Here is a 23,435-nt window from a genome sequence, read left to right on the forward strand (position 1 = left end):
TCCCACTATATAGCTTCGAATATAAACCCAATTCAAGCTATGATATCTTCTGTTTATCAGGTCCAATAAATTTCAGCAAAAGTGGAAAATTCCACAAAAATTAATCCAAAGAAATATATAATCATATATGAAACTCTTGGACTCAAACCCGGGAGCAGATTCCTGGGGTTCAAGAGCCCCTCACCACTTTAAGGTGGTCTCAAGTAGAGGCAGTCTGGGTGCATAGACTAGCAATGATAGCTTCAGTGACTTCTTCTGGACTGATGAAATTCTTTAATATAGAGACAGTTATAAACAGCCTCAGTTAATAGTAAAGCAGTTGTATGACCAGATTGCTGTCAGCAGTCGGCAAATGTCTCTTGGTATTATATGGTAAGCTTAAGATAAGAGCAGGACACATAATTTCACAACCAAAATGAAGACTTGGTAGATTGATGCTGGCTGAATATACTAATAGTTCTGCCAAGCCTGAATGACTGCCGTAACTGAAGACTCAATCTACTTGACATGAGCTCACATTTACAACCATCAGGAAATTTTACAAATTCCAGCTCAACCCAGAGACTAGGTTAGAGTTAGGATAAAGAGTCGGATGAAATAGATGACAATACTAAAGCCATTCTCTCAGTTCAAGTCACCATATATCTCTTTCCCAACTAACTCACTGCATCAAATGGTTTGCTCATGAGCTGTAACAGTAATACCTTTTGCTCTTGTAACGAGCCCCACTTGTCCGAGTTGCTAAGATGTTTGTACAGCTGTTACATAGTTGCACTGGTTTTTAGATATCTTCTAGATACATATAGGTAACTAGGATCAAATGAGTAGTGGTGTAAATGAGTATGGTAGAATGTTGGGAAATGAGAAACCAGTTATTACTACTACTTAAATAACCAGATTATTTTTATGGTGAATGATTTTCACATGCTTCATTGTAACAGCATGTCTTTATTTTGCTGTTACTGCCATTAGCTTGTACTGCATCAGCCAAGTCAGACAGAGCCTATGAGATTGTTAACTCCTGAGTGGGTTGTGTTAGCTGCCTCCAGCTCCCAAGCAGTAATGACATTAATGGAATGGAACATGAAATTTAAGCACAAAGCCAAGCACTGAGACCCATAGGGTCATTCACTGCTGTGGTGAGAGTGAATGAAAATGCAATTGAAATAAATAATGAGTTTAAAAATAGATATTCTAAAGGTGATCAGTATTTAAAAAAAGCAAAGGCAAAGCGATTTAATTACTAATATTGTAGAATTAAAATTGCCATAAATAAGGTAAAACAGGACAAACATATAAAACTATCAGATCTTCCCATAAAAACCAGAAGCCTTTAAAAAACTTTATAACTGGGACTGTCAGTGCTGTCCTCTAAAATTTCAGTGATGGTTTTACCAACTTGGTGGTACATCTGCCTGTCATTAGTATACCAGGTGCAGTGAACCAGAATGTGCTCAGCTGTCAATGAGCTAGGGCAGTGAACACATACTGGGGCACTTCTAGCGAAAAGAAGAAAACTAAGTCAGTCAGCAGTGACCAGTTCTCAGCCTTTTTAAAATAATTTCAGTCCTCCTGTCACTCTGATAGGATGATTACAAAAAATCCTATTTGAGGCCTAATAGTCTCTAATGTCTTATCATTAGCAAGAAGGGGGATAACCACTGCTTCTATCACTTTCCGAGTACACTTGTGTAATTGTTAATAGAGAATTTAATATCGAAGTGGGGCACTGTATTTATACTGATTTCTCCTTGGGTACAGGCATTCTTTGCTTCTCTGTCCACTTCTTCACTCCCTGGGATCCCAACATGACCAGGAATCCAACACGAAATATGGAAAAGCCATACCTGAGCCTACTATACTAAAGGATGGGATGAATTATAATTGTTAAGGGTTTCCGGAACACTTGCAATCTGAATATATGACATAAAACTTCTTATTTGAGTGGTATGCTCTATGAAGGGCTTTAACAATGGCAGATAGTTGAGCTGTTTATACTGAAGCAGGAGGAGGTAGCTTTGCAATATCACAAAAATCATCCGTGACAACAGCTAGACCAACTCCCTCACTTGACTTCGAGCCATCAGTATAAACTTCATAGTCGTTGCTATGAAAATCATCAAGATCTAAAAATGGTGATATTATTACTTCATCAAGGGGTGTTGTTTTTTACCATATTTTTCCACCACAATTTTGCTTTTGATTTAAGCCAAGGTGGAATTTTGGAAGGGGTCAACTCATGAGCGTTCTCAGTTTGTAGTAGATATCAATTACAGATACATTTAGCCACATTTGGAATGGAACAGATCTTGGTTTGAAATTGCAAGCATCAAGTTGACAAATAACCTTCTTTGATGGATTACTAACCTTACTTTTAATCCTCACCAGGTATCGGAGGCCTAACTCCTCTTGTAAATCAAGTGGAAGTTGGTGCATTCCCACTTAAAGACTCTCAACAGATGTTGGAAAGGCCCCTGAACAAATACAAGACCTATATTGTTGACAACATCAAGTTTATGGAGTTTACTTTTCCATGCTGATGAATAAATTTGCCATCCATAATCCAACTTCGATCTACATAATGCATCATATAGTCGTAGCACGGATTTTTTATCTGTGTCTCAGTTAAGGCCAGAGATCACTCTTGAAAGATTGATGGATTTCTTAACTTTGTACTTTAAATTATCAGTATCCTTAGACAAGTGAATTTTGCATCACAATTCATTCTTAAAAACTTTACGTCATCTGCAAATGGTAGAACAGACCCATCAGATTTCAAATATGGTTCAACTGCTCGACATTTAAACCTATTAAAATGAACAGCAACCCTCTTATAAGGTAGAAAACTTGAAATCATTTTATTTTGTCCAAGTAGAGGTAGAGTTGATGGATTCTTGTACATATCTGCAAGCCAATTTAACATCTTATGCAGTGCAATAAATAGCTAAATCATCAAAAATAAGTGAGGCCCATACAGGCTTTGAAATTTCATTGATGACTATCAGTGGGAGCGGCAAAGCATGTTACACTTAGCACACTCCCCTGTAGAACACCTAGTTTGAAGGGGGAGGACGAAGTATTTCCTGTCATAACTGTAATAAATTTGTCTGTTAAAAAGGAGCTAATGAACCTATCATATTTCTTTTTATGCCTGCTTTACGTAGCTGCTGAATAATTCCATAATACTGTGTTGTATCATGCATATTTTTTAAATATAAAATATACCAATGGTCTGGAATTGGTTTACAAAGCCCTGCTGAATTTGATTAGAAAGTTTCAGCAGTGGGTTAAGGGTAGATTTGTTTTTGCAACAGCCGAACTGGAATGGAGAATGCAATGTGTGTGTTTGTCAATGCCAGACTAAGTGAGAGCTGATCTCCTCCATCACCTTGCATACACAGCTAGTAAGAGGTACAGGCCTGTAACTTGTAGTTTGGTGAGGGTCTTTACTTGTTTTTTTGAATTGGAATTACTATTGCAATTTTCCATCCCCTTGGTAAAATTCCAGTACAGTATCCCAAATTCTGTTAATAATCAGTTAGAGGTAAGTTTTTGCCTCCTCAGGTAACTGTCTAAGCATTACATAGAGGACAGCATCCTCACCAGGAGAAGTAACATCGACTGAAGAAAGGGCATACTGTTGCTTATAAATTTATCACCATAAATCATCATAAGCTTCAAGATTAACACCAGATAGCTCTAAAGGAACCTGAGAGTTCGTAATCCTCTGAAGGTCAGAAGAGTGCAGTAATTATTTGGACTTGAAATACTGGGAAAGTGCTGACCTAGGTATTCAGCTACATCGTTGGGACTTGTTATTAGTGAATCTACCAACTTTAAAAAAAGGGTTTTAGCAGGAGAACATTTCCTTGTCAGCATCCTTACTTTCTTCCAAACTACTCTGGATGGAGTTTTTGAATTTATCCCATTTACAGTATGCAGAATATCCATGTATTTCTTTGTGCACTACAAAAATATTGACACTGTTTTACCATGGCTTGTGGACATCATATCTAGTAGTAGATGTACCACATTATTTGTGTTTTTATGACTCATCTAGTAATTTTTCTGAGAAAAGCACATTTCTTATTCCATCAAGGGACAGTTGGTCTTTGTAGTGTCCCCAAGTTCATTGTTGGGCGAGTGTGTTCCGTTCTCAGCTAGCACTCTGCTGGCCGCAAGTTCGAATCTCCGACCGACCAATGAAGAACAAGAGGAATTTATTTCTGGTGATAGAAATTCATTTCTCGCTATAACGTGGTTCGGATTCCACAGTAAGCTGTAGGTCCCGTTGCTATGTAACCAATTGGTTCTTAGCCACGTAAAATAAATTTAATCCTTCGGGCCAGCCCTAGGAGAGCTGTTAATCAGCTCAGTGGTCTGGTTAAACTAAGGTATACTTAACTTTTTTTTGTAGTGTCCCACTGGTTCCTGGTAGAGCAGCTTCTGTACTTGTTAAAACTGTTTTTGAAAAATATTCATTTGCTTTTAAGTGGCAGTTAAAAGATTCATGAGGCTTTTCTAATTTTAGACCTCCTTATATTTCACCCAGTCTACTTCCATTGCCTTCCAGTTTGGTGGTGCTTCTGTAGGAACATTCCAGACAAACTTCAGATGGATAGGAAAGTGATCACTACTGTGCAAATACATTCATCAACAGACCAGTTAAAATCTAAAGCTGTTTGAGGAACATATACTCTAATCAGTAGGTGAATAGGAATTAAGATGTATGTTATGGTAAGTCATTATACTATCATTAAGAAGCACAATAGTAATATCAGTAACAATTTCCCACTTTTCCCCTGTTATCTAAAAACTCGCCTCCCCACAATGGATTGTGTGCGTTAAAATCTCCCAGAAGCATGAATAGTGATGGTAATTAACTTAACAATGAATGTCAGCTTTAGAAAAAGCAGATGTAGGAGGAAAGTAAATGGAACAGGCAATAGTAATTGGTTTCCCTAACATTATCTTAAGTGCAACCACTTGTAAATTTGTAGTAAAGGGGATTTGAGAGTATTTTAAGGATTTACTCACAACAATAGATGCTCCTCCATGAGCACGGTCAGCAAGAGGAACAGAGAAGTAAATATTACAATTAAGCTCAAGAATAGAAATCCGAGGGTAATTTGATTCTGACAGACATTCTATACTAAGATTTGTCTCTCACAACATGACTTTGCACTCTTCTGTACTTGTGCACAGTCCTTTACAATTTCATTGTAAGATATCAAATGATGCCATACGGAGACTTCAAGTTCTTTTAGTTGGCTGACCAATTGTTGAATATGAAGCTCTTGAGAGGGTTTACCTGATGGAGATTTGGTATATTGGTCTCTTTTAGTGGTCTATTCAACCTCTTGGAGGAGGGAAACTTTTTTTGATGGCATAATGTTAGATGCAGATTCATCTTTAGACGTGCCTTGTCTTATCTCTAGGACTATGTTTCTTCTTACATTTATACAGTTTAACTGTCTTGAGAACACTCACCATGCTCTGGGAGAATATACCACAATGCTTAGGTCTTGTACATATCTGGGATGGATGACTATAACCAAAATAGTTGAAACATTAATGTGGCTGGTGCTTAAAAGGTTAAATATTGATTCTATCTTTTAATTTCAGTGAAGTCTGGTAACTTCTTCATAAAATGTAAAAATAATCATGGAAGACCTAAGCATTTTAAATATTTTCCAAACGTTTGGACAAACATCATGAATTTCCTTCTCTGAAAATTCATATAAATCCTGGTGAAAGATGACATCTTTGGCATAGCTAAAAATTGTAGTGAGGCTTCACTTCTTTGATCTTACCTTCTGGTGTGATCCTCTTGTTGAATACCATGGCTACCTGTTCCACTGATTCAGCATGGATCAAAAACTGTTTTGTCCAAAGCATATAATTCTATATTACTTTTGTCTCCTATCTGATATTTCAAATGCCTCCTGAATAATATTGTTACCTTGCTTCTCTTTAATTGTTACTATTAGCCATTTTGCTGGCTTGGGGTTCTTGGCACCAAGTTTTTACCTGTTATTATTATTGGAGTTTTTTTAGATAATATACCTTCAAGTTGGAAGGAGTCCTCTTTACTAATGAGCACAAAATATTCTCTCTGGATTTTTATGTTCAGAGACGGCAACCAAAGGTTATCTGCACCTGCCAGGACAGGAATGCCTGCCAATGGGCAAATAAATGGTTCTAGTTTGCCACCAGTTGATTTGAACTTTCAGCAGATTCTGAAGTAGAGGTATCATATCTTGAAGCCAGTCCAAGGACATCAATATTTGGAGGATTTTCTCTGAACATGATCAGTCATCCTTTGGGTATTTTGAGGAAGTCCCCACTGTGCTGTCAGTGCACCATATGCATTACTTAAGGTTCTTTGCAGTGTGTCTTTGGCCCATAGCTGCAACCCCTGTCGTTCCTTTTGCTGTACCTCCTTTCATATTCTCTTTCTTCATCTTACTTTCCACCCTCTCCTAACAATTGATTCATAGTGCAACGGCAAGGTTTTCTCCTGTTACACCTTTCACTTTCAGTTTCCATTTCAGCGCTGAATGACCTCATAGCCCCCAGTGCTTGGCCTTTGGCCTAAAATCTATATCCACCTTAACTCGACTCTTACTACCACCCTGGTGTTCCAGTGGCTTTACTGAGGATACTGGTAAACAGATTCAGTCACCTTAGGAGAACAGGCTCCAGTTTTACTATGCCAGATCCTTCATTAACAGGGATACCCTTTACCTTGCATGGGTCCTCAACATGCTTTGTTAGAGCATTGTCAGAGGAGGGTGCATAGATCATCAACTGTGTCGAGGGGTATGAGGTCCAGGGGTTAGTGGCTTTACAATTACATCCATTTGAACTGTCTGAAAATAGAAAAGAGAAGCCATTAGCCTCTCACGCAGTCCATTTCTCTACCAATGACACTAGTGAGAGCTAACTCTTAAAATGTCCATTCCCTACCTTATCCCCGAGGGTATGGCACAAACATGATTAGTGTGGCTCAAGTGTAAGCCAAACCCATTTGATGGGACTGAGAGCTGTGTAAATACAGTCGTCCCCACTCAAATCATCTTGATAGGTAAACCAGACAGAATGCCAAGAGTCATACTCCCAGAACCAACCAACCCCTAGAATTCAAAGGCTAGTCCCAAGGAATAGTCCCACCAATGAGATACCAATACAACTAGTATATTGCTAACTCTTAGGCCCAAACATTATTGGGTGGAAGTTCAGATTTTTGTAAGAGTGAGCCTGGCTGAGCAATAGGAACCTCATAGTGAGAGTGCCTCAAGGAACTCTCCCTCAGAGATGCTTTTATATTCAGATGAATCCAGTGAGGGGTGAGGTGCACATCTGGGAATTGCTTATAGTGGAGCTGATGGCCATGTGCATTTCGGGCTCTCTGAGTATACTGGCACACTAGCTAAACCTTTGGAGACAGGTAAGGGGGACGGAGTGGCTCTTAAACACCTGTGTGGTAGAGAAGTTGTTTGATGTTTCCATATATTGAGTTTAAACCTGTTTTCCTCTTGGCACAGCAGGAAGCTCTGGGATTGGTAGTAGCATGGAGGACATTTTTTCAGTACTTGTAGGATAACCTCAAGGTTTACATCTTTTTGACCATTCCACTTATGAGCAGGTAATGAATGGGATGTTGATTTCTGTGTTCTCAGGTAAATGCTGTGTCTATGCTGAGTGGTATTCAGACCTGCTAGCTGTTTTGTATCCGGACCTACTAGCTCTGCTATCCAAGCTGCTGAGAGATTTTCATATTTGGCACAACCCCCAGTTTCAGCCACTCTGATGAGAGAGGTAGCACCTAGTGGCGAGAGCTCAGGCACTTTACCCCCCTTGACCAGGGACTGCCTTATGCACTTTCATTTCCTAAGTGGCTGTCTATCCCGGTTGGACCATCTCCAATGGTTAGTGTTGGAGATAGGGTACATCTTGGGTCAGAGCTGCTCTTCAGCAGTTAGCAGTGTTTTCTGGCTTACCTTCATTGTGAGAAGCTTCTTTCAGTCCTGGCAGTTGATTGCATAGATCAACCTTAGGCCAGGGTTTGAGACTGAGTAGATCTTGCCTCTGAGGGAGATCTTTTTTTTTTTATACTCCTGAGAAGCTTTAAACAATCTTCTCTTCTGGGGAACTTACAGTAGATCCCTAGAAGGGCAGAATTTTCATCCTTAGGAATTTGCCTCATTTGTACAAGTCTGTATGAAAGTCATCAAACATATCTGATTCTGGAGACTTTTTGTTAGCCCTGACATCGGCATAGGGACAGGTGAGTTACATTGGCTCTTGTGATGTTTGGCATTTGGGAGAATTCTGATGTTTGAAATTGTCCTGATTTTTGTAAAGAGATTTGGAACTGCTGGTCACATTAGTCTGAATCCCTCTCATTCTCCTCCATAAAGGACTTTAGTAGTGATCCATGCAATATACTCCTGCATTCTTTTTGGGTGCTGTGGTACTATCTTAGGCCCCGTCCACATGGTCGAGCTCTGCTCGGAAACTTTGCCTCTTTGCAGGCTAAGCCTGTCGTACGCATTTATGCTGCTGTCCGAACGATGTCTGTTGGATAGTGAGAGCCTGGCAGTGGCTGACTCGGACCGAGTTGTGTACAATATGGACCGTAAGACACGCAAGAAGAAAATCACGCTGTGTGTTGTTGTAGCAATGTGTGCAAAAATAAAGGCGACAAGGCAGAAAAGGACGTGGTGTAAAGAGTGGCTACAAAGAAGAGCTGACATAGGAGGAATCAAATGACGATACTGCAGGAACTGAGACATGGCTATGAATCAGATTTCATCAACTATATGGGAATGGACCCTAACAAACAAAACAACTAAAGTTAGCAGTTATTTGCTGATGAACTTATGCATGGTTTTTAGACAATGCAATTATGAGTATACTTATTACTTATAACAAAAATAGTATGAAATTTGACTGATAAGTTGCAAAGAAACTTAAGGAATCTTCTTGTCACCTGATTGGTCAAATGTCAGTAAGCAGCTGTCTCCATAATGGACTAGACTGACAGATATCCGTAGCATTACAATAAGGGATGTTAATATATTTGGTTTTCAAAGTTCCCATAAGTCATACTTACCTGACGTATTCATTATGAAGGGTAAAATAACGAGAAACTCTTGTTTATTTTCCTTTATTTATATATTTGTCAAGGTTTTACACGAAATTGCGCTTTACGGAAACTTTTCCGTAGGTGACATCTTTATCCGTTTACCACAAATATTTCCGTCAGTTAACCCTTTAACGCCGAAGCCCTATTTACAAAAATGTCTCCCGTATGCCGGCGGCGTTCGGTGAGTTAGCGCGAAAAAAGTTTTTTTCAAAAATCACAGCACGCTTAGTTTTTAAGATTAAGAGTTCATTTTGGCTCATTTTTTTGTCATTGCCTGAAGGTTAGTATGCAACCATCAGAAATGAAAAAAATATCATTATCATATATAAATATTGGAATATATGACAGCGAAAAAAAAAACTCGTATATAATTGTATACAAATCGCGCTGGAAGCAAAATGGTTAAAGCTAATGAGTTAATTTTTTTTAGTTGTATTGTACACTAAATTGCAATGATTTTGGTATATAACAAATTTTAAAACGATCAAAGCAAAACAGAGAAAATATTATCACAAAATGATGCATGAATTGAATCATGGACGTAAAAATGTTTTTTTCAAAATTCACCATAAATCGAAATATTGTGCTAGAGACTTCCCGTTTGTTGAAAAATGAAGCTAATTGATTGAATATTACTAGACTGTAAGTGTTTTAGCTTACAATTGCAGTTTTCGACCATTTCAGTCGAGTTAAAGTTGACCGAAGGTCGAATTTTTTCTATTTATCGTGATTTATATGGAAATATTTCAAAACCGATAAAAGCTAAAACCATGAGTTATTTTTGTTGTATTATACATGAAATTGCGCACATTTTCATATATAAAACTTTATGTAACGACTAATATAAAGTGGTGCAAATATTACGACAACGAGATTTAAAGAATTTCTGAGATGTTCGGCCGAGTTACAGCGCAGACTTACGTAAAAATGTTTTTAAAAATTCACCATAAATCAAAATATTGTGCTAGAGACTTCCAATTTATTGCAAAATGAAGATAAACGATTGAATATTACTAGAATGTAAGAGTTTTAGCTTACAATTGCATTTTTTTACCATTTCAGTCGAGTTAAAGTTGACCAAAGGTTGAAATTTTGGCAGTTATCGTGATTTATGTGAAAATATTTCAAAACTGATAAAAGCTACAACCATGAGCTATTTTCTGTTGTATTCTACATGAAATTGCACACATTTTCATATATAAAAGTTTATGTAACGACTAATGTAAAATGATGCAAACACTACGGCAAACATGACGAAAAGAATTTCTGAGATGTTCGGCTGAGTTATCACACAAGAGACGTGGGAAAAAATTTTTTTTTCAGAAATTCACCATAAATCAAAATATTGTGCTAGAGACTTCCAATTTATTGCAAAATGAAGATAAACGATTGAATATTACTAGAATGTAAGAGTTTTAGCTTTTAATTGCGTTTTTTACCATTTCGTCGAGTTAAAGTTGACCGAAGGTTGAAATTTTGGCAGTTATCGTGATTTATATGAAAATATTTCAAAACTGATAAAAGCTACAACCATGAGTTATTTTCTGTTGTATTCTACATGAAATTGCACACATTTACATATATAAAACTTTATGTAACGACTAATATAAAACAGTGCAAATTATTACGACAAAGAATTTCTGACGTAAAAAAAAGTTTTTTTCAATTTATGAAATTTTGTCAGCTGAAAATGTTGATTGAATATTACTAGATCGTAAGAGTTTTAGCTTAAAATTGCGTTTTACCATTTAGTCAAAGTAAGGTTTAAATTTTGCAGTTATCGTTTTTATTAAAAATTCACCATAAATCGAAATTTTCATAAAACTTTATTGTGCTTTTTAGACTTCCAATTTGTTGCAAAATGAAGGTATATGATTGAATATTACTGAGAATGTAAGAGTTTTAGCTTACAATTGCGTTTTTTCGACCATTTCGGTTGAGTCAAAGTTGACCGAAGGTTGAAATTTTTTTGTAGTCGACGACGGTCGCGCCCACTTCGGCACCCAACAGACAATTTTAGTCGACGTATGATACGTCCAATAGGCGTTTAAGGGTTAACAGCCCTGCTGCAGGCAAAGCCTCGATACTTTGATAAACATTAGGAAAGCTCTATATGAAGTCTGCGGGCCGTTTCTCCGTTTCTGACGTCACACCGAGCAAAGTTCGCAGAGCAAAGCTCGACCCTGTGGACGGGGCCTTAGAGGGACGCAACACCTCAGGCTTGTGTTGATGACTTGTCTAATACTGTCAGTGCCAAGAGTGTCTGAGAACACTATGTCTTCTGGCTTCACGGGTAGATCTACGGGCATTGACGCACTCAGTGTGAAGGGCAAGTATGCAGGCTGGACAAGAGCCCCTGATGGTAGGGGCATTGCCCTATCCTTAGCACTCAGTATGAATTTGTTGGCTCATCAGGTATTATGTGCAGAGAAGCAATTGTGTCTAATCACCTGCATGATGTTTTGCCTGTAGAATGTTGCCCACTAGCCTTGGACACGCTTTGCTTGAGTAGGTGGTGGCTATTTAGCGGGTTGGGTAGCTAGCTTAGCTCCCTTTTGGGACAGGTAGCACCTCGTCTGAGGTATCCAGTTGGCAAGAGAGTGGATGGGAGCGACTGGTTTCTCTCTCTTTTTCCTTTCCTATAGATGGAGTCAGGTGCCAATCCATATAGTGTACAAGGAAGAAGGAAAAGGTAGAAGGGATGAGAGTTCCCCTCCTCCCTTGGCAAGGGTGAGAGGAGGATATATAGTATAACAGTCCATTGACTGATGTATGCTTGTTTTATTGTCTCTGATATTTTGTTTTCTTGAGGTTCTTAAATCCTGATGCAACATCCTTATATGGGCAGCATGATAGAGGTGCAGGGGTCATTCTACCTTTCTTGTAGCAGACCAGGAAGATGATATTCCTAGGTTGAGCGAACCTACCAGTCAGTTCAGAGAATATCAAGATTTTCTCCCACCAATGGGTAATCTCTGTGTAAAGAACAAAGGTTTGTATTTGTGTAGGAACAAATAGCAAAGTTTTAAAGTAATTTGTATTTTTCCTAACTACAGCCCTAAGCTCTTTACGTGAATGACCCACCTCAGCCACCCTTCTCATCTGTCACCCAGGCTGAAAGGCAAAGTGAAGTGCAGACTGACAGGTGGTTGGGGTTTTCCTCTACCTATTGGTAGTTAACTACCTTGCCAGTATGTTAAAACGGCTGTTTCTAGCTTGCTCTCAAAGCTAAATCCGATGTATAGGACTTCAGGTTTGTATGTTAGGAAAAATACAAATTACTTTAAAAAATTGGTGTCATCAGATGATGTCAAACGAACTTTCAAACATTTATTATGTTAAGCAATGTCAGATAGTAAAAGAGAAATGATAAATGTTGATGGAGAAATGTGAAGCTTGTGCAGAGTGCAGGCAGAAGCACTGTCTTTTTATGACAGTTGTGATTGTTTAGTTACATACCATTCCCTCTTTTACAGAACTTTGTAATTTAAAGACACTGTCAGTGCTAATGCTCAGTAGAAACAACTTGTTACATCTTCCTGAGGCTATTGGTGGACTGACGGGCTTGCAAGGATTATACATTGACCACAATCACATCAAAGAATTACCTCGTTCCTTGGCTTCTCTTCCACTCCTCACCAGAATTTCATGTTGCTGTAATTCATTAACTCACTTACCAGCCTTGACTTTTAACAGCAAACCAACGTAAGTATGAGTCATTACATTAAAGGAATTCCCTTTCGTTGAATAAACTGTAGTGTTAAAAATAATTTTTTTATTAAACTAGTTTATATTTCTGCAATAAGGATATGATATATACGTAACAGGTTCTGCAGCTTAGCCTCTTTCCAATGAAGAGTAATCAGGAATTTAATTTAGACACAATTTCTTTACACATTACAGTACAGTGCTCCCCCACTTTTTCGTGGGGATAGGTTCCAGAACCCACTGTGGAAATGCAAAATTCGTGGAAATGCGAAATCCCCTCTAAAAGCACTTATAATTGGTTATAACTGCCAAATACCCTGCACTCCTTAAACTAAAGCACTTATAACTGTCTACTTTAAAAGTTCATTGACTAATTTAGTAGTCCAAACAAAAATATACCTTAAATTATCATACTAAAACAATTTAATATCAATTCAAACAAAACCATCATCCCAAAGCATCTTCGATTAGTCCCCTTTTACAGCTGTTACTCTTATGTATATACACCCTAAAATGCTTATAACAGTGGTTTACTGATTTTTAAAATATTAATGTAAACAGCAAAATATCTATGAAATGTTTAATACAAATTAAATAAATCTGTCTTACAGAATGTTTGACAACTAATCAAGCTACCTGTATACATAAGCATAGCCGTTTTCTCTCATGGTATTGAAGTTGTCCCATTTTCTTTATATATTGGTAAAAACAATTAAAATTGTCACTGCTTTTTTTTTTGTAGAGCAACACTGTTTACAGTATTCACTAATTACTGTATTTGTGGCAAAAAAAGTGATTGTATGGACAAAGTGGACTGCATGCATAATGTTGTTTATTAGGTCAAAAAACCACTAAAAGCCTTACGTAACAATAACACCACACTCCCTTTGCAGTTTCTAAACTACAGGGGATATCTCTCAACCCAATTCATTGCTAACGAGGATAACACACTAGTATCATTAATGATTAGTACCACAATTAAGTACTTTTACTTACTGAGCAGTCCCTATAGACATGAACTTAGATCATAAGTTGCTGTGAGATATGACGAGAGGTACGTGCCTCTCTCTCTCTAAATATCTTGTGAGTACTCACGGGTTGATTTTCAGACCTTAGAGGACTGCTATGTTACCTCATTTCTATAAGTTACTTGCGTAACCTTAAAGTATGAACACAATACAAGTTTACCAGATCATCATTCCTAAAAACGGAAACACAGGAAAATGAAGTAAAATGGCAGGATAATGAAATGCATTTGTTGAATTTAAAGTTAAAATTATTACATAAGAGACAAATGAAATGAATTACTTAAAGGGGATTATAACTCAACGGCACTTAAATAAACCAAGTTACAACAAAGTTCAAAGGATAAGGGCTATCACCCTTTCTACGTCCATGCGTACACACAGCACTACACAACACTAGATATCAGGTTCACTCAAAAGTTAAGCCAAGAAGCTGTCCGTTCTGTCCTACATTCGGGTTTCATTGGAGAAAAAGAGACAAGTTATACAATTACCACAAATACAGAACAGGCTTACAAAGTTTACATTAATAAAAAAAAACTTTAAGATAATTCTCAAGTACGTTATCAAACAAATTCAAAATATAATATTGTGCAATTTTAACATATTGGTTAAATGTAGTGAAATAATTGGTGTTTGTGACAATACAATTTGGACTACATCATGCCCATACGTATACATGCCTGTAGAGGGGTGGTCAGAGTAGAACAACTACCCTTCTTTTCTCCTCCCGATCTCTTGACCTCGATTAATGGCTTCTCTGGTGAGAGGTACAAACAAGATCTAACACCACTTTCAACTATTACTATACGTGGTGCAATAAATTCGCTTTGAGTTATTTCATATATAAAAATTAATTATTATAACTAAAACAGTACTCTAGAACTTCATACTAGAATCATAGTAAAAAACTCAGGCAAAATAATGTAAAGTGTCATTCTCAAATTAGATGTGGTTCTTTTTACTCTTAATTTAACATACAATAGAGATGTACATACTTATACAAAATATAAGCAAAGAATAGATTTGGATTTTAAATGAAGACAAATACAAATGCAGTAACAGTTCTTGTCTGATTGCTTGACAGACAGCCAATTCTAGAAAAATCAAATCAATTTCTTACTAGATAGACGATACTAATAACTCTACAATAAGAGATAGGTAGCATGGAAACAAGTGAATACAAAAAAGAATCAGAAAAAATTATTGTGTGAGGAATTTTTTCATAGTATTTTCAAATTGTGTTTGCAACTAAATACTGATTTACAGTTCAGTCCGTGTCAGCGGTGAAATTCCATTACAGCACAGCGAATTTCTAGAGCAACAATGCTAGATACCAGAAAAAGGAAGCTTTCAGGAAGAAGCTGGGTTACTACCCCCAGTCGATGCGTCCCACAGAAGGCATTCGGTATAATGAATTGAGTGAAATACCACTACCACGGGGAAATATACTCGAAAGATCTCTCATATCAAAACCCCATTAAAGAGTGGTGAGCGTTACAGCTCTTACACTCAACACACCCGCTTCAGGGCAGCGACACCAGCGCCACCTACTTCATTCCATTTTCTAGCACGGGGGGGACATTGATACGTTCGTTTCTTTTGTGTGCTCGTCCCTATTTTGGTTTATTTTTTCTTCATCTACGATGACTTCGAGCACCTTTTCCATCTCTAAGTTAAGTACCATCTTCTTGTGGGGTTTTTGATCTATTATGGCTGTTTTGGTCTCGTATTTTCATAAATATTGGGACCTTCTTATGGCCTCCACGGCGTCCCCTATCCCAGCCATGTGCGAGGCTGACTCTCCTTCTGTTCTTTCGGTCGGAGTTTTCTCCCAGTCGCTATATATATATTTTTAGATTTTTGCCCTTGAATTCCTTCCTGGTGGTTCCCCCACCAGGTCGGGTTCCTTTTCATTTAGTCTCATAGGCTATTATGTTATTCTTGAAGATGGTGCTCTTATTTTAAGTTTAATGTTTTTAGTTTTATTTGTTTTTTGTTTTTGGTTGTGTAGTTTGCCTCTGATGAACCTTATAAAATATTTTGAATTACTCTCGAGGTAGGTTACACTTCTGTGATCGTATTTTTTTCTATTGTTTTGTATGATGGTTGTAGTGTGGGCTCCATCCCTTGCCTTGGAGTGCGGAGATCAGGTTGAGGGAGTTTGTTGCTGTTCCTCAGGGTCGTTTAGGGTCAGAGTGAGCCCATAGTCCTCTTCCCCAATTTAGGAGGAATCGAGTTCTTTGGACGTGTTCCTCTTGGCTGAAATCAGCAACCTTCTTATCCCCTACTCGTTCCTGTTGGCTCGGCACAAAATTTCTCTCCCTGTTAGTTACTCCTCTCCTTTTTCACCCCTCTCTCCCTCCTAACCTATGCTAGGTTTGGTTTTATTGAAACTTCATAGAGAGATGTTAGGCTTTGGGCTGTTGTAGCTCCCTGGGTAGGCTTCCCTTCCAAATTCATTGGGAAGGAAGGTTGCAGTTGGCGGGTGTCATGTTCTCCTTGTCTCCTCTCCCTTCATTAGCCTACTCCTCCCCACTACCCCCTCAGCCTTGCGACTTTCGTGCGGAGTGGCCGCTAGATGGCGTTTTCTCGAGTGGGGACTTCTCCTATTGGTAGAGGATTAGCTCCTCCCATGGCGTCCCCAGCTTCGCTGTGGTAGTGCAGTGAAGTTCGATTGCCAGCGTGTTCGGATCTGTCTCACCTCGTCTCCCCCCATTGAGCTACGAGTTTGGGTTTAGGTTTGGCCCGCCCGTATGTTATGAACATTGATCCTTTACCCATTCGCTTCTCTGGCGAGGAATAGGTGTGGTGATTCTATGTCACGCTTCGCATACAGACTCCTCCGGTCTCGGAGGAGTTACCATCATCGTTAATTTTGTTTGTTATTATTATTATTATTATTTTTGTTCTACCATATCGTGATTCGGTCCCACACCTGGGGCTCCGCCGTTGGTACCTGGCAGCCCTTATGGGTGGTTCCTGGTTTCTCGTTCCTTCATTCCCAGTCCTCCGAGTATGAATCATAAACTTCCTTCGATGCATTTAAAGCTTATTGGCCCAGTTTAATTTGGTAGTTCTCCTACACCGGAGTATTCCGGTTGTAGTTGAGTTCCCGGCCTTGCCGGCTTTATTTTGCTTAGAGTGTGAGGTTCATGTACTGTTATCTTTACAGACTGTTCGTTGTGAGCGAGTGTACCGCCTCCTTCAGCAACCCTACGAACGCGTGGTGTGCGGACCGCAGCGGGTTGTGCGGTCGGCTGGGCGACCCTGGTTGTTTGGCACCCGATGGCTGTGAGGTTTTGCCAAACCTCTCCTCAACATCAAGGCAGTCGGTAAGTGAAAGTCTTCTTTCCTCCGGTCCATGCTCCTCATACGTTACGTTGTTTATATTCTCCGTCGGTCTTTGCATTCCTGACTAACCACAGGTTTCCTTGCAGGCGGATGAAACTTCCAAGAAGTCTGCCTTGGAATCCCTCCGGGCCTGGGTGGCTGGGTTCGGCAGGAGTGTTCGTCCCGAGAAGCCCCTCGTCCTCGGCGCCAGGTTGAGGACCTGCTTTGCCCGGCGCACGGGTGGCGCGGCAGTTCAGAAGAACTTGCCACCTATTATCAACAGATCCGTGATGCGACCAGCCACTCAGAAGTGGACATTATGCCTTGGTCGGAGGATGTTGCCGCACTAAATCTCGATTTGGAACCTATGAATACGGAGCAGGACCAGGTGGTAAGTGGAGAGGTAAGTGAGGATGTTGGGGCGGGCCCCTCTTTGTTTAACTCCCCTGCTTCATCTGTATCATCTTTTTCAGGTTTTGTGAAGTCTTCCTCTTTGGGTGATAGAGCTCCGTCTGCTATCCCCAAGTTGAAAGGGACTTCATGGAAAGCGAGGCTATAAGTCTCGACTTCTAAGAAACGTGCCCTTCCCCGTCGAAGGCCTCATCAGGCGATGGTTCAAGCCGTCCGGTCTCGGCAGTGGCCCAGCCATCTCTACCTCTAAGTCCCAACCAACAGTATGTTTTTGGTTCAACCAGCGGCGCCCTCTATGTATCCTCACCAGCATACAACCATATGAAGGCCGTGGATTTTTCACGAGCCTCAATAAGATGGCAAGGGAGGAAGGGACAAGGCCCTACAGAGAAAGTTTAACACCACCCCAAGGGAGAGGGCGTGGTAGAGGAACAAACCCGCTCCTCCCACTGAGAAGACAGGTAGCGGTGCCTGTATTGATTCGAGGACCAATGGACCTTGGCCCTTGGGCACCGCATTGTGTCCAAGGGACACAGGGTGGAAACTGGATCAAGAATCCTCCCCCTCCAAGCAGATTTTACCAGCCACCCATCAATCCTACAGGACTATGTAAAAAGATTGCTCAACAAGCGGCGCAATAAAGAAAGCAAGGCACCTAAAATTTCAAGGCAGGCTATTCACTGTTCCCAAAAAAAGACTCCGATCAGCAAAAAGAGTGATCCTGGATCTGTCGGCGTCTAAATCTCTACATAAATCGACAAGTTTATGCTACGGTAACTCAGGTCGGACTCTACTTCAGCGTGGAGCCGTCACCCTCTGTCGATCTTTCAGGCAGCTTATTATCACGTCCCAGTTGCGTGGAACTTCTCTCAGTTCCTCGGTTTCGAGCTAGAACAAAGCCTACTCCTTCAGGGTCATGCCCGCCGGTCTGAACATTGCACCCAGGATATTCACCAAGCTGGCGGATGCGGTGGTACAACGCTCGGTCCCAGGAATTTCCCTAGTAGCGTGCCTGGACGACTGGATAATCTGAGCTCCAACTGTTCCGGGTGTCAGGAAGCCCGTCCATAGTCACCAATTTCCTAGAGTCATTGGGTTTCAGCTGAACGAGGAGAAGTCGCCTGACTCGAGTCACCGGTTTCAATGGCTGGGTCTTCAGTGGGACCTGTCCTCCCACACGTTATCTCTCCCTCTCACTTCCAAGAGGAAAGAGATAGCATCTCTCCTGCAAGAGGTTTTCTCAAAAATCAGTCAGCATCCCGTCGGTCCCAGAAGGGTCCTCGGGTCTCTCCAATTGCCTCAGTAACAGACCTGCTCTTGAAAGCCAAATTAAGGACATAAACAGGGTGTGGCGAACGACAAACCTCAAGCTCAGGGACAAGGTCTCCTCTATCCCTCGGATCTTAAGACAGAGCTACGACAGCGGACCACAGTCAAGGGCCTGTCAAAACAGTCCACTTCAGTTTCCCCCTCGGCACTGGTTATCACACAGGCGGCTATACAAAGCGGCTGGAGACTATTCACCAAAACAAAAGTACAAGGAACGTGGTCCACAATGTTTCAGCAGTTCCATATAAACACCTGGAAGCCATGGCGGTCTTTCTGGCAGCTGAAAGAAAATCCGCCCTCCCAATGCGGATTCATATCAGGTTGGTGTTAGACAGTGCAGTGGTGGTTCATTGCATCCAACAGGGCGGCTCCAAATCAGGTCGAGTAAACCAGTAATGGTAGCTATCTTCTCCCTGGCGAACAAAGCACCAGTTTGGCACCTGTCAGCCACCCACCTAGCAGGTGTCGGGCATTGGTGGCGGATTCCCTGTCCAGGACTACCCGTTTAGAGCGGGTGGTCCCTGGATGCGGAATCTTTCCAGTGGATTGCGCGAGGTTCGGGACTCCAGAAGTGGATCTGTTAGCAACGAGCAACTTCAAGCTCCTGTTCACGTAGCCCCAACCTGGACCCTCGGCGATTCGCCACAGGCAGCAATGACAGTAGGTGGAACAGTTGGGAGAGAATTTATCTATTTCCTCAATAAATTTGCTGCACAGTTTTACACAAACTAAGGGCATTCAAAGGCCAACCAGCTCTGGTAGCCCCTATTGGCCGAAGAAACAATTGGTTCCCTCTCCTTCAGGAACTGGGCTTTACTTGGAGTCTTGGATTCTAAGCCATTCTATTGAACAGTACAAATTAAGACTGTGTCAACTATAAGTTCAGATGCCCCTAGCATGGACTTTATAAAGTTCGCAGCTCAAAAAGGAGCAAACATTGACCCTGTCAACACTTTGTTTTTAGAATCAGATAAAAGAGATTCTACTATTAGGCAATATGACTCAGCAGTCCAAGTTAGCCTCCTTCCTGAAACATCTGAAGCCAAAATTATGGCGGTAATTTGGGTTTCCTTCTTTGGGTCACTGTTTGAGAAAGGCCTGGCTCCGGCCACTATTACCACAGTCAAATCGGCATTGAAGAAAGTATTTCTTCTGACTTTAAAATTGACCTTACAGATTCTTATTTTTCATCCATCCCAAAGCATCTTTCGTCTGAGACCAGTATCACGTCCACATTCGGTTACTTGGTTTCTTAATGGCGTCCTTAAGTTAGCGTCAGAGTTGGATAACCCCGACATTGCTCTTATAAGATCTGTTAAGGAAAAGCCTTATTGTAGTTTGGCTTCAGGTGCTAGAATTTCCAGAGCTGTCAGCTCTCACTAGAGGTGATAATTTGTTAACTTCCTCCCATCCGGAGAAGTCCTCCTCTCCCCTGACCCGTTTTTGGCTAAGCGAAGACCCACACAGGACAGGTGGTCTCCTGGAGGTGGTGCCCCTTCCTCAAGATCAATCTTTATGTCCAGTCCATACACTTAAATCTTATCTCTCAAGAACTCCACAGAGTAAGTGGGGTCCTACTCTTTTTTATTAGGAGAAAGGTGGTACTCTTTCCCTTAATGGTATAAGACAAGCAGATTCTGTATTTCATTAAACAAACCAGCAGACTCAGTTCCTAAAGTTCATGATATTCGAGCAGTGGCTACTTCTACTAATTATTTTCCTGTATGGACTTTCAGAGTTATCAAAATATACGGGTTGGAAATCACCTCCTAGTGTTTAAGCGCCACTATTTAAAATCACTCGAAGCCCGATATTCTACTGTAGCAGTGGGAAGTGTCATCTCCTCACATTAAATAATTATATCCTTTCCTTTCCCCCGCCCATACCTCATTTGCTTCTCTGCTTGTTTTCCTGGTAGTTTTATGCCTCACTGCCCACAACTCTTCATATTGATATATTTGTATTTTATGATGGAAAACTGTAATCTGATTAGCCATAATTGTTTCGTTTCTTGAGAATTACTGGACAGACACAGTGGCTCCGTGCCCGGATAATTGCGTGTTATTTTCATTATTCTTGTCTCTTACATGTTTAAGCCTAAGTTTACATATATAGTTTTAAGGTTGTATTTCTTGTTCTGTGCACATTTCATGTTTCACTACTTTAAGTAATTTTAAGATTTTTGAGGTTTCCTCCCCATCAGACCGGGGACCTCCAGTGTTTTGTAGTGTTAAGTTTATTGGTGTGCCTTATAATTCAGTTACCTTACTTTTAAGTATTCTTGCTTCATGGGAAGATTCATAATTAAATTATTTTCGTTACAATTTTGCCTTTTCTTCAAGGTTACCCCTTGTTTTTTCCAGTAGTAGCAGTCTTGGCATGATTCTCTATCACTATTTCACCGGCTGACAGGACTGAACTCAGAAAAGGGATTTTGACAGAGAAAAATCTATTTCTGAGGAGAAGGTCCCGTGCCATGACCCTCCTGTCTAGTCTAGTACTCCCTTCCCTTCTTGCATGTGCCAAGTCTGGGGTTAGTGCTAGCATGGAATAGTAAGGTAGCGCTGATGTCGCCGTCCTGGCGGTGTTGAGTGTGGGGCTGTAACGGCTCACCACTCTCTTTTCTGAGGGTTTTGATGAAAGGAGAGATCTTTCAGTATATTTCCGTGGTAGTATTATTTCACTCACCTTCATTATACGGCGTCTTCTAAAGGCGATCGACTGAGGGTAATAACCCCAGCTTTCACAACTCTTTTTCTCTGGTATATCTAGCATTGTTATACTAGAAATTCGTGCTGTAATGGAAGATTTACGGGTGACAGGGACCTTCCTCAGAAATAGATTTTCCTCTGTCAAAATCCCTTTTTGTAAGTAAAATTATTTGCAGTGTAGTACTTATCATGATTTACAGAATTACTTGTTACGCTTGTTCAAGTTAGGCCCCAGACTGAAGCGTAACAAAGTGTGCAATTCGATTCTCTCTCTCTCTCTCTCTCCTCTCTCTCTCTCTCTCTCTCTCTCTCTCTCTCTCTCTCTCTCTCTCTCTCTCTCTCTCTCTCTCTGATATGCAAAGTGTTTTTGGATGGTAGTATATTGTGAAAATAAAAGAAAAATAATTGGCTAATATTTTAGATATATTGTACAATATGCTCTGTCATCCAAAAACACTTTACAGTAATATCATTTCAAATACATCTTACATTACCCTTAAAGAGAGAGAGAGAGAGAGAGAGAATCAATCATACACCTGTTATGCTCAGTCTGGGCCCGACCTGGAATGAGCTTTACAAATGCATGCACTGTAAATCATTTTTATGATAAAAATCAGTATTTAGCCACGAACACAATATGAAAAAATATAATAACTAGTGAACAAATAGTATTGCTCTATGAAGAAAAGTGAATGTGATAATTTTCGAGATATGGTCCATAGAAAAAAGTCTGCGAATTGGTGAAAGTTCCCGCAGAAAAGTGAAAGATATGTTCCACCAAAATCTGCAAAAAAAATGAAGCGTGGAAAAGTGAAGCATGAAAAAATGGGGTAGCACTGTATATCTAAAAGAACATTGTATCTTGATGCCATATAATTTGTTTCATGTCTGTTAATTATACTACATGTTGATTTTCTTTATTTTGAATAGTAGAAGTTGAGCTGATTTATTTAATTTGGACTTTTATATAAGTAACTTACCAAATAATTACATAGCTATAGTTTCTATTTTACGCGGCAGCTCAAAATTCGAAATTAAGCGTTAGCTCTTTGTTTTGAGTGTAGGTATGTTTCCCGCCACTTTTAGGAGAAGAACAGGTACAACTTAATGAGGCTCAATTGCGTTTCTGCCGGTTAATGACTGAACACCAGTTATTAGCAGCTCGTTTTAAATTTCACGAATGTTGGAGATGATCTTTGGTGAAGTACTCTCTTTTGTTGGTAAGTGCAGCTATTAGCTTAGCTAGTTTTGAATAATTTGAGTGGTATTTTATTCATTTGGAATTCTTGACCAGTATGTCTGACTCTAGTTTATCCAGCTTTGGTACTGCAGCAAAGGCGCAAAACTAGACTCACGTCAGTAAAATACGACCAACATACAATTTTGTTATGCGTGTAGGGAACAAAATTTGTTCCCTGGTTGACTTGTGACGAATGTAAAGACTGGGATCAGGAGTAAATGCAAAACTTTACAGTCTCATTTAGACAAATTGAAAAGGGACAGAATTAAGAATGATACAGCTAGGGCCAAAGCTAAGGCTTCTGCTAGTAGGGCCATTCTTCAAGGGAAGATATTGATGTTTTACCTATCCCTTCGACGCCTGTGACAGCCTTTTCTCCCATTTCCAGCCCTCCAGCTTTTCCCATCACTCCTGTACCTAATTCTTATTCTGCTGAACCCAGTGCCATTGCCAGTTTAGAAGCATGGGTAGACCAGAAATTTAATTTACTTGTTAATATGGTGTCCCAAATTGGGAATTCTGTGAAG

At 40.0% G+C, this 23,435-nt stretch overlaps 1 protein-coding gene across 1 annotated transcript in view; it reads left to right on the top strand.

The window, feature by feature from the left end:
* The window catches only part of LOC136841735 (leucine-rich repeat-containing protein 28-like), a 171,348-nt gene that overhangs the window by 122,337 nt on the left and 25,576 nt on the right, over positions 1–23,435 (top strand). The window contains 1 exon segment of the mRNA XM_067108990.1: positions 12,628–12,856. Within this exon segment, the coding sequence (XP_066965091.1) occupies positions 12,628–12,856 (229 nt within the window).

This window comes from Macrobrachium rosenbergii, chromosome 9 (genome assembly GCF_040412425.1).
Source record: "Macrobrachium rosenbergii isolate ZJJX-2024 chromosome 9, ASM4041242v1, whole genome shotgun sequence".
Classification (NCBI taxonomy): domain Eukaryota; kingdom Metazoa; phylum Arthropoda; class Malacostraca; order Decapoda; family Palaemonidae; genus Macrobrachium; species Macrobrachium rosenbergii.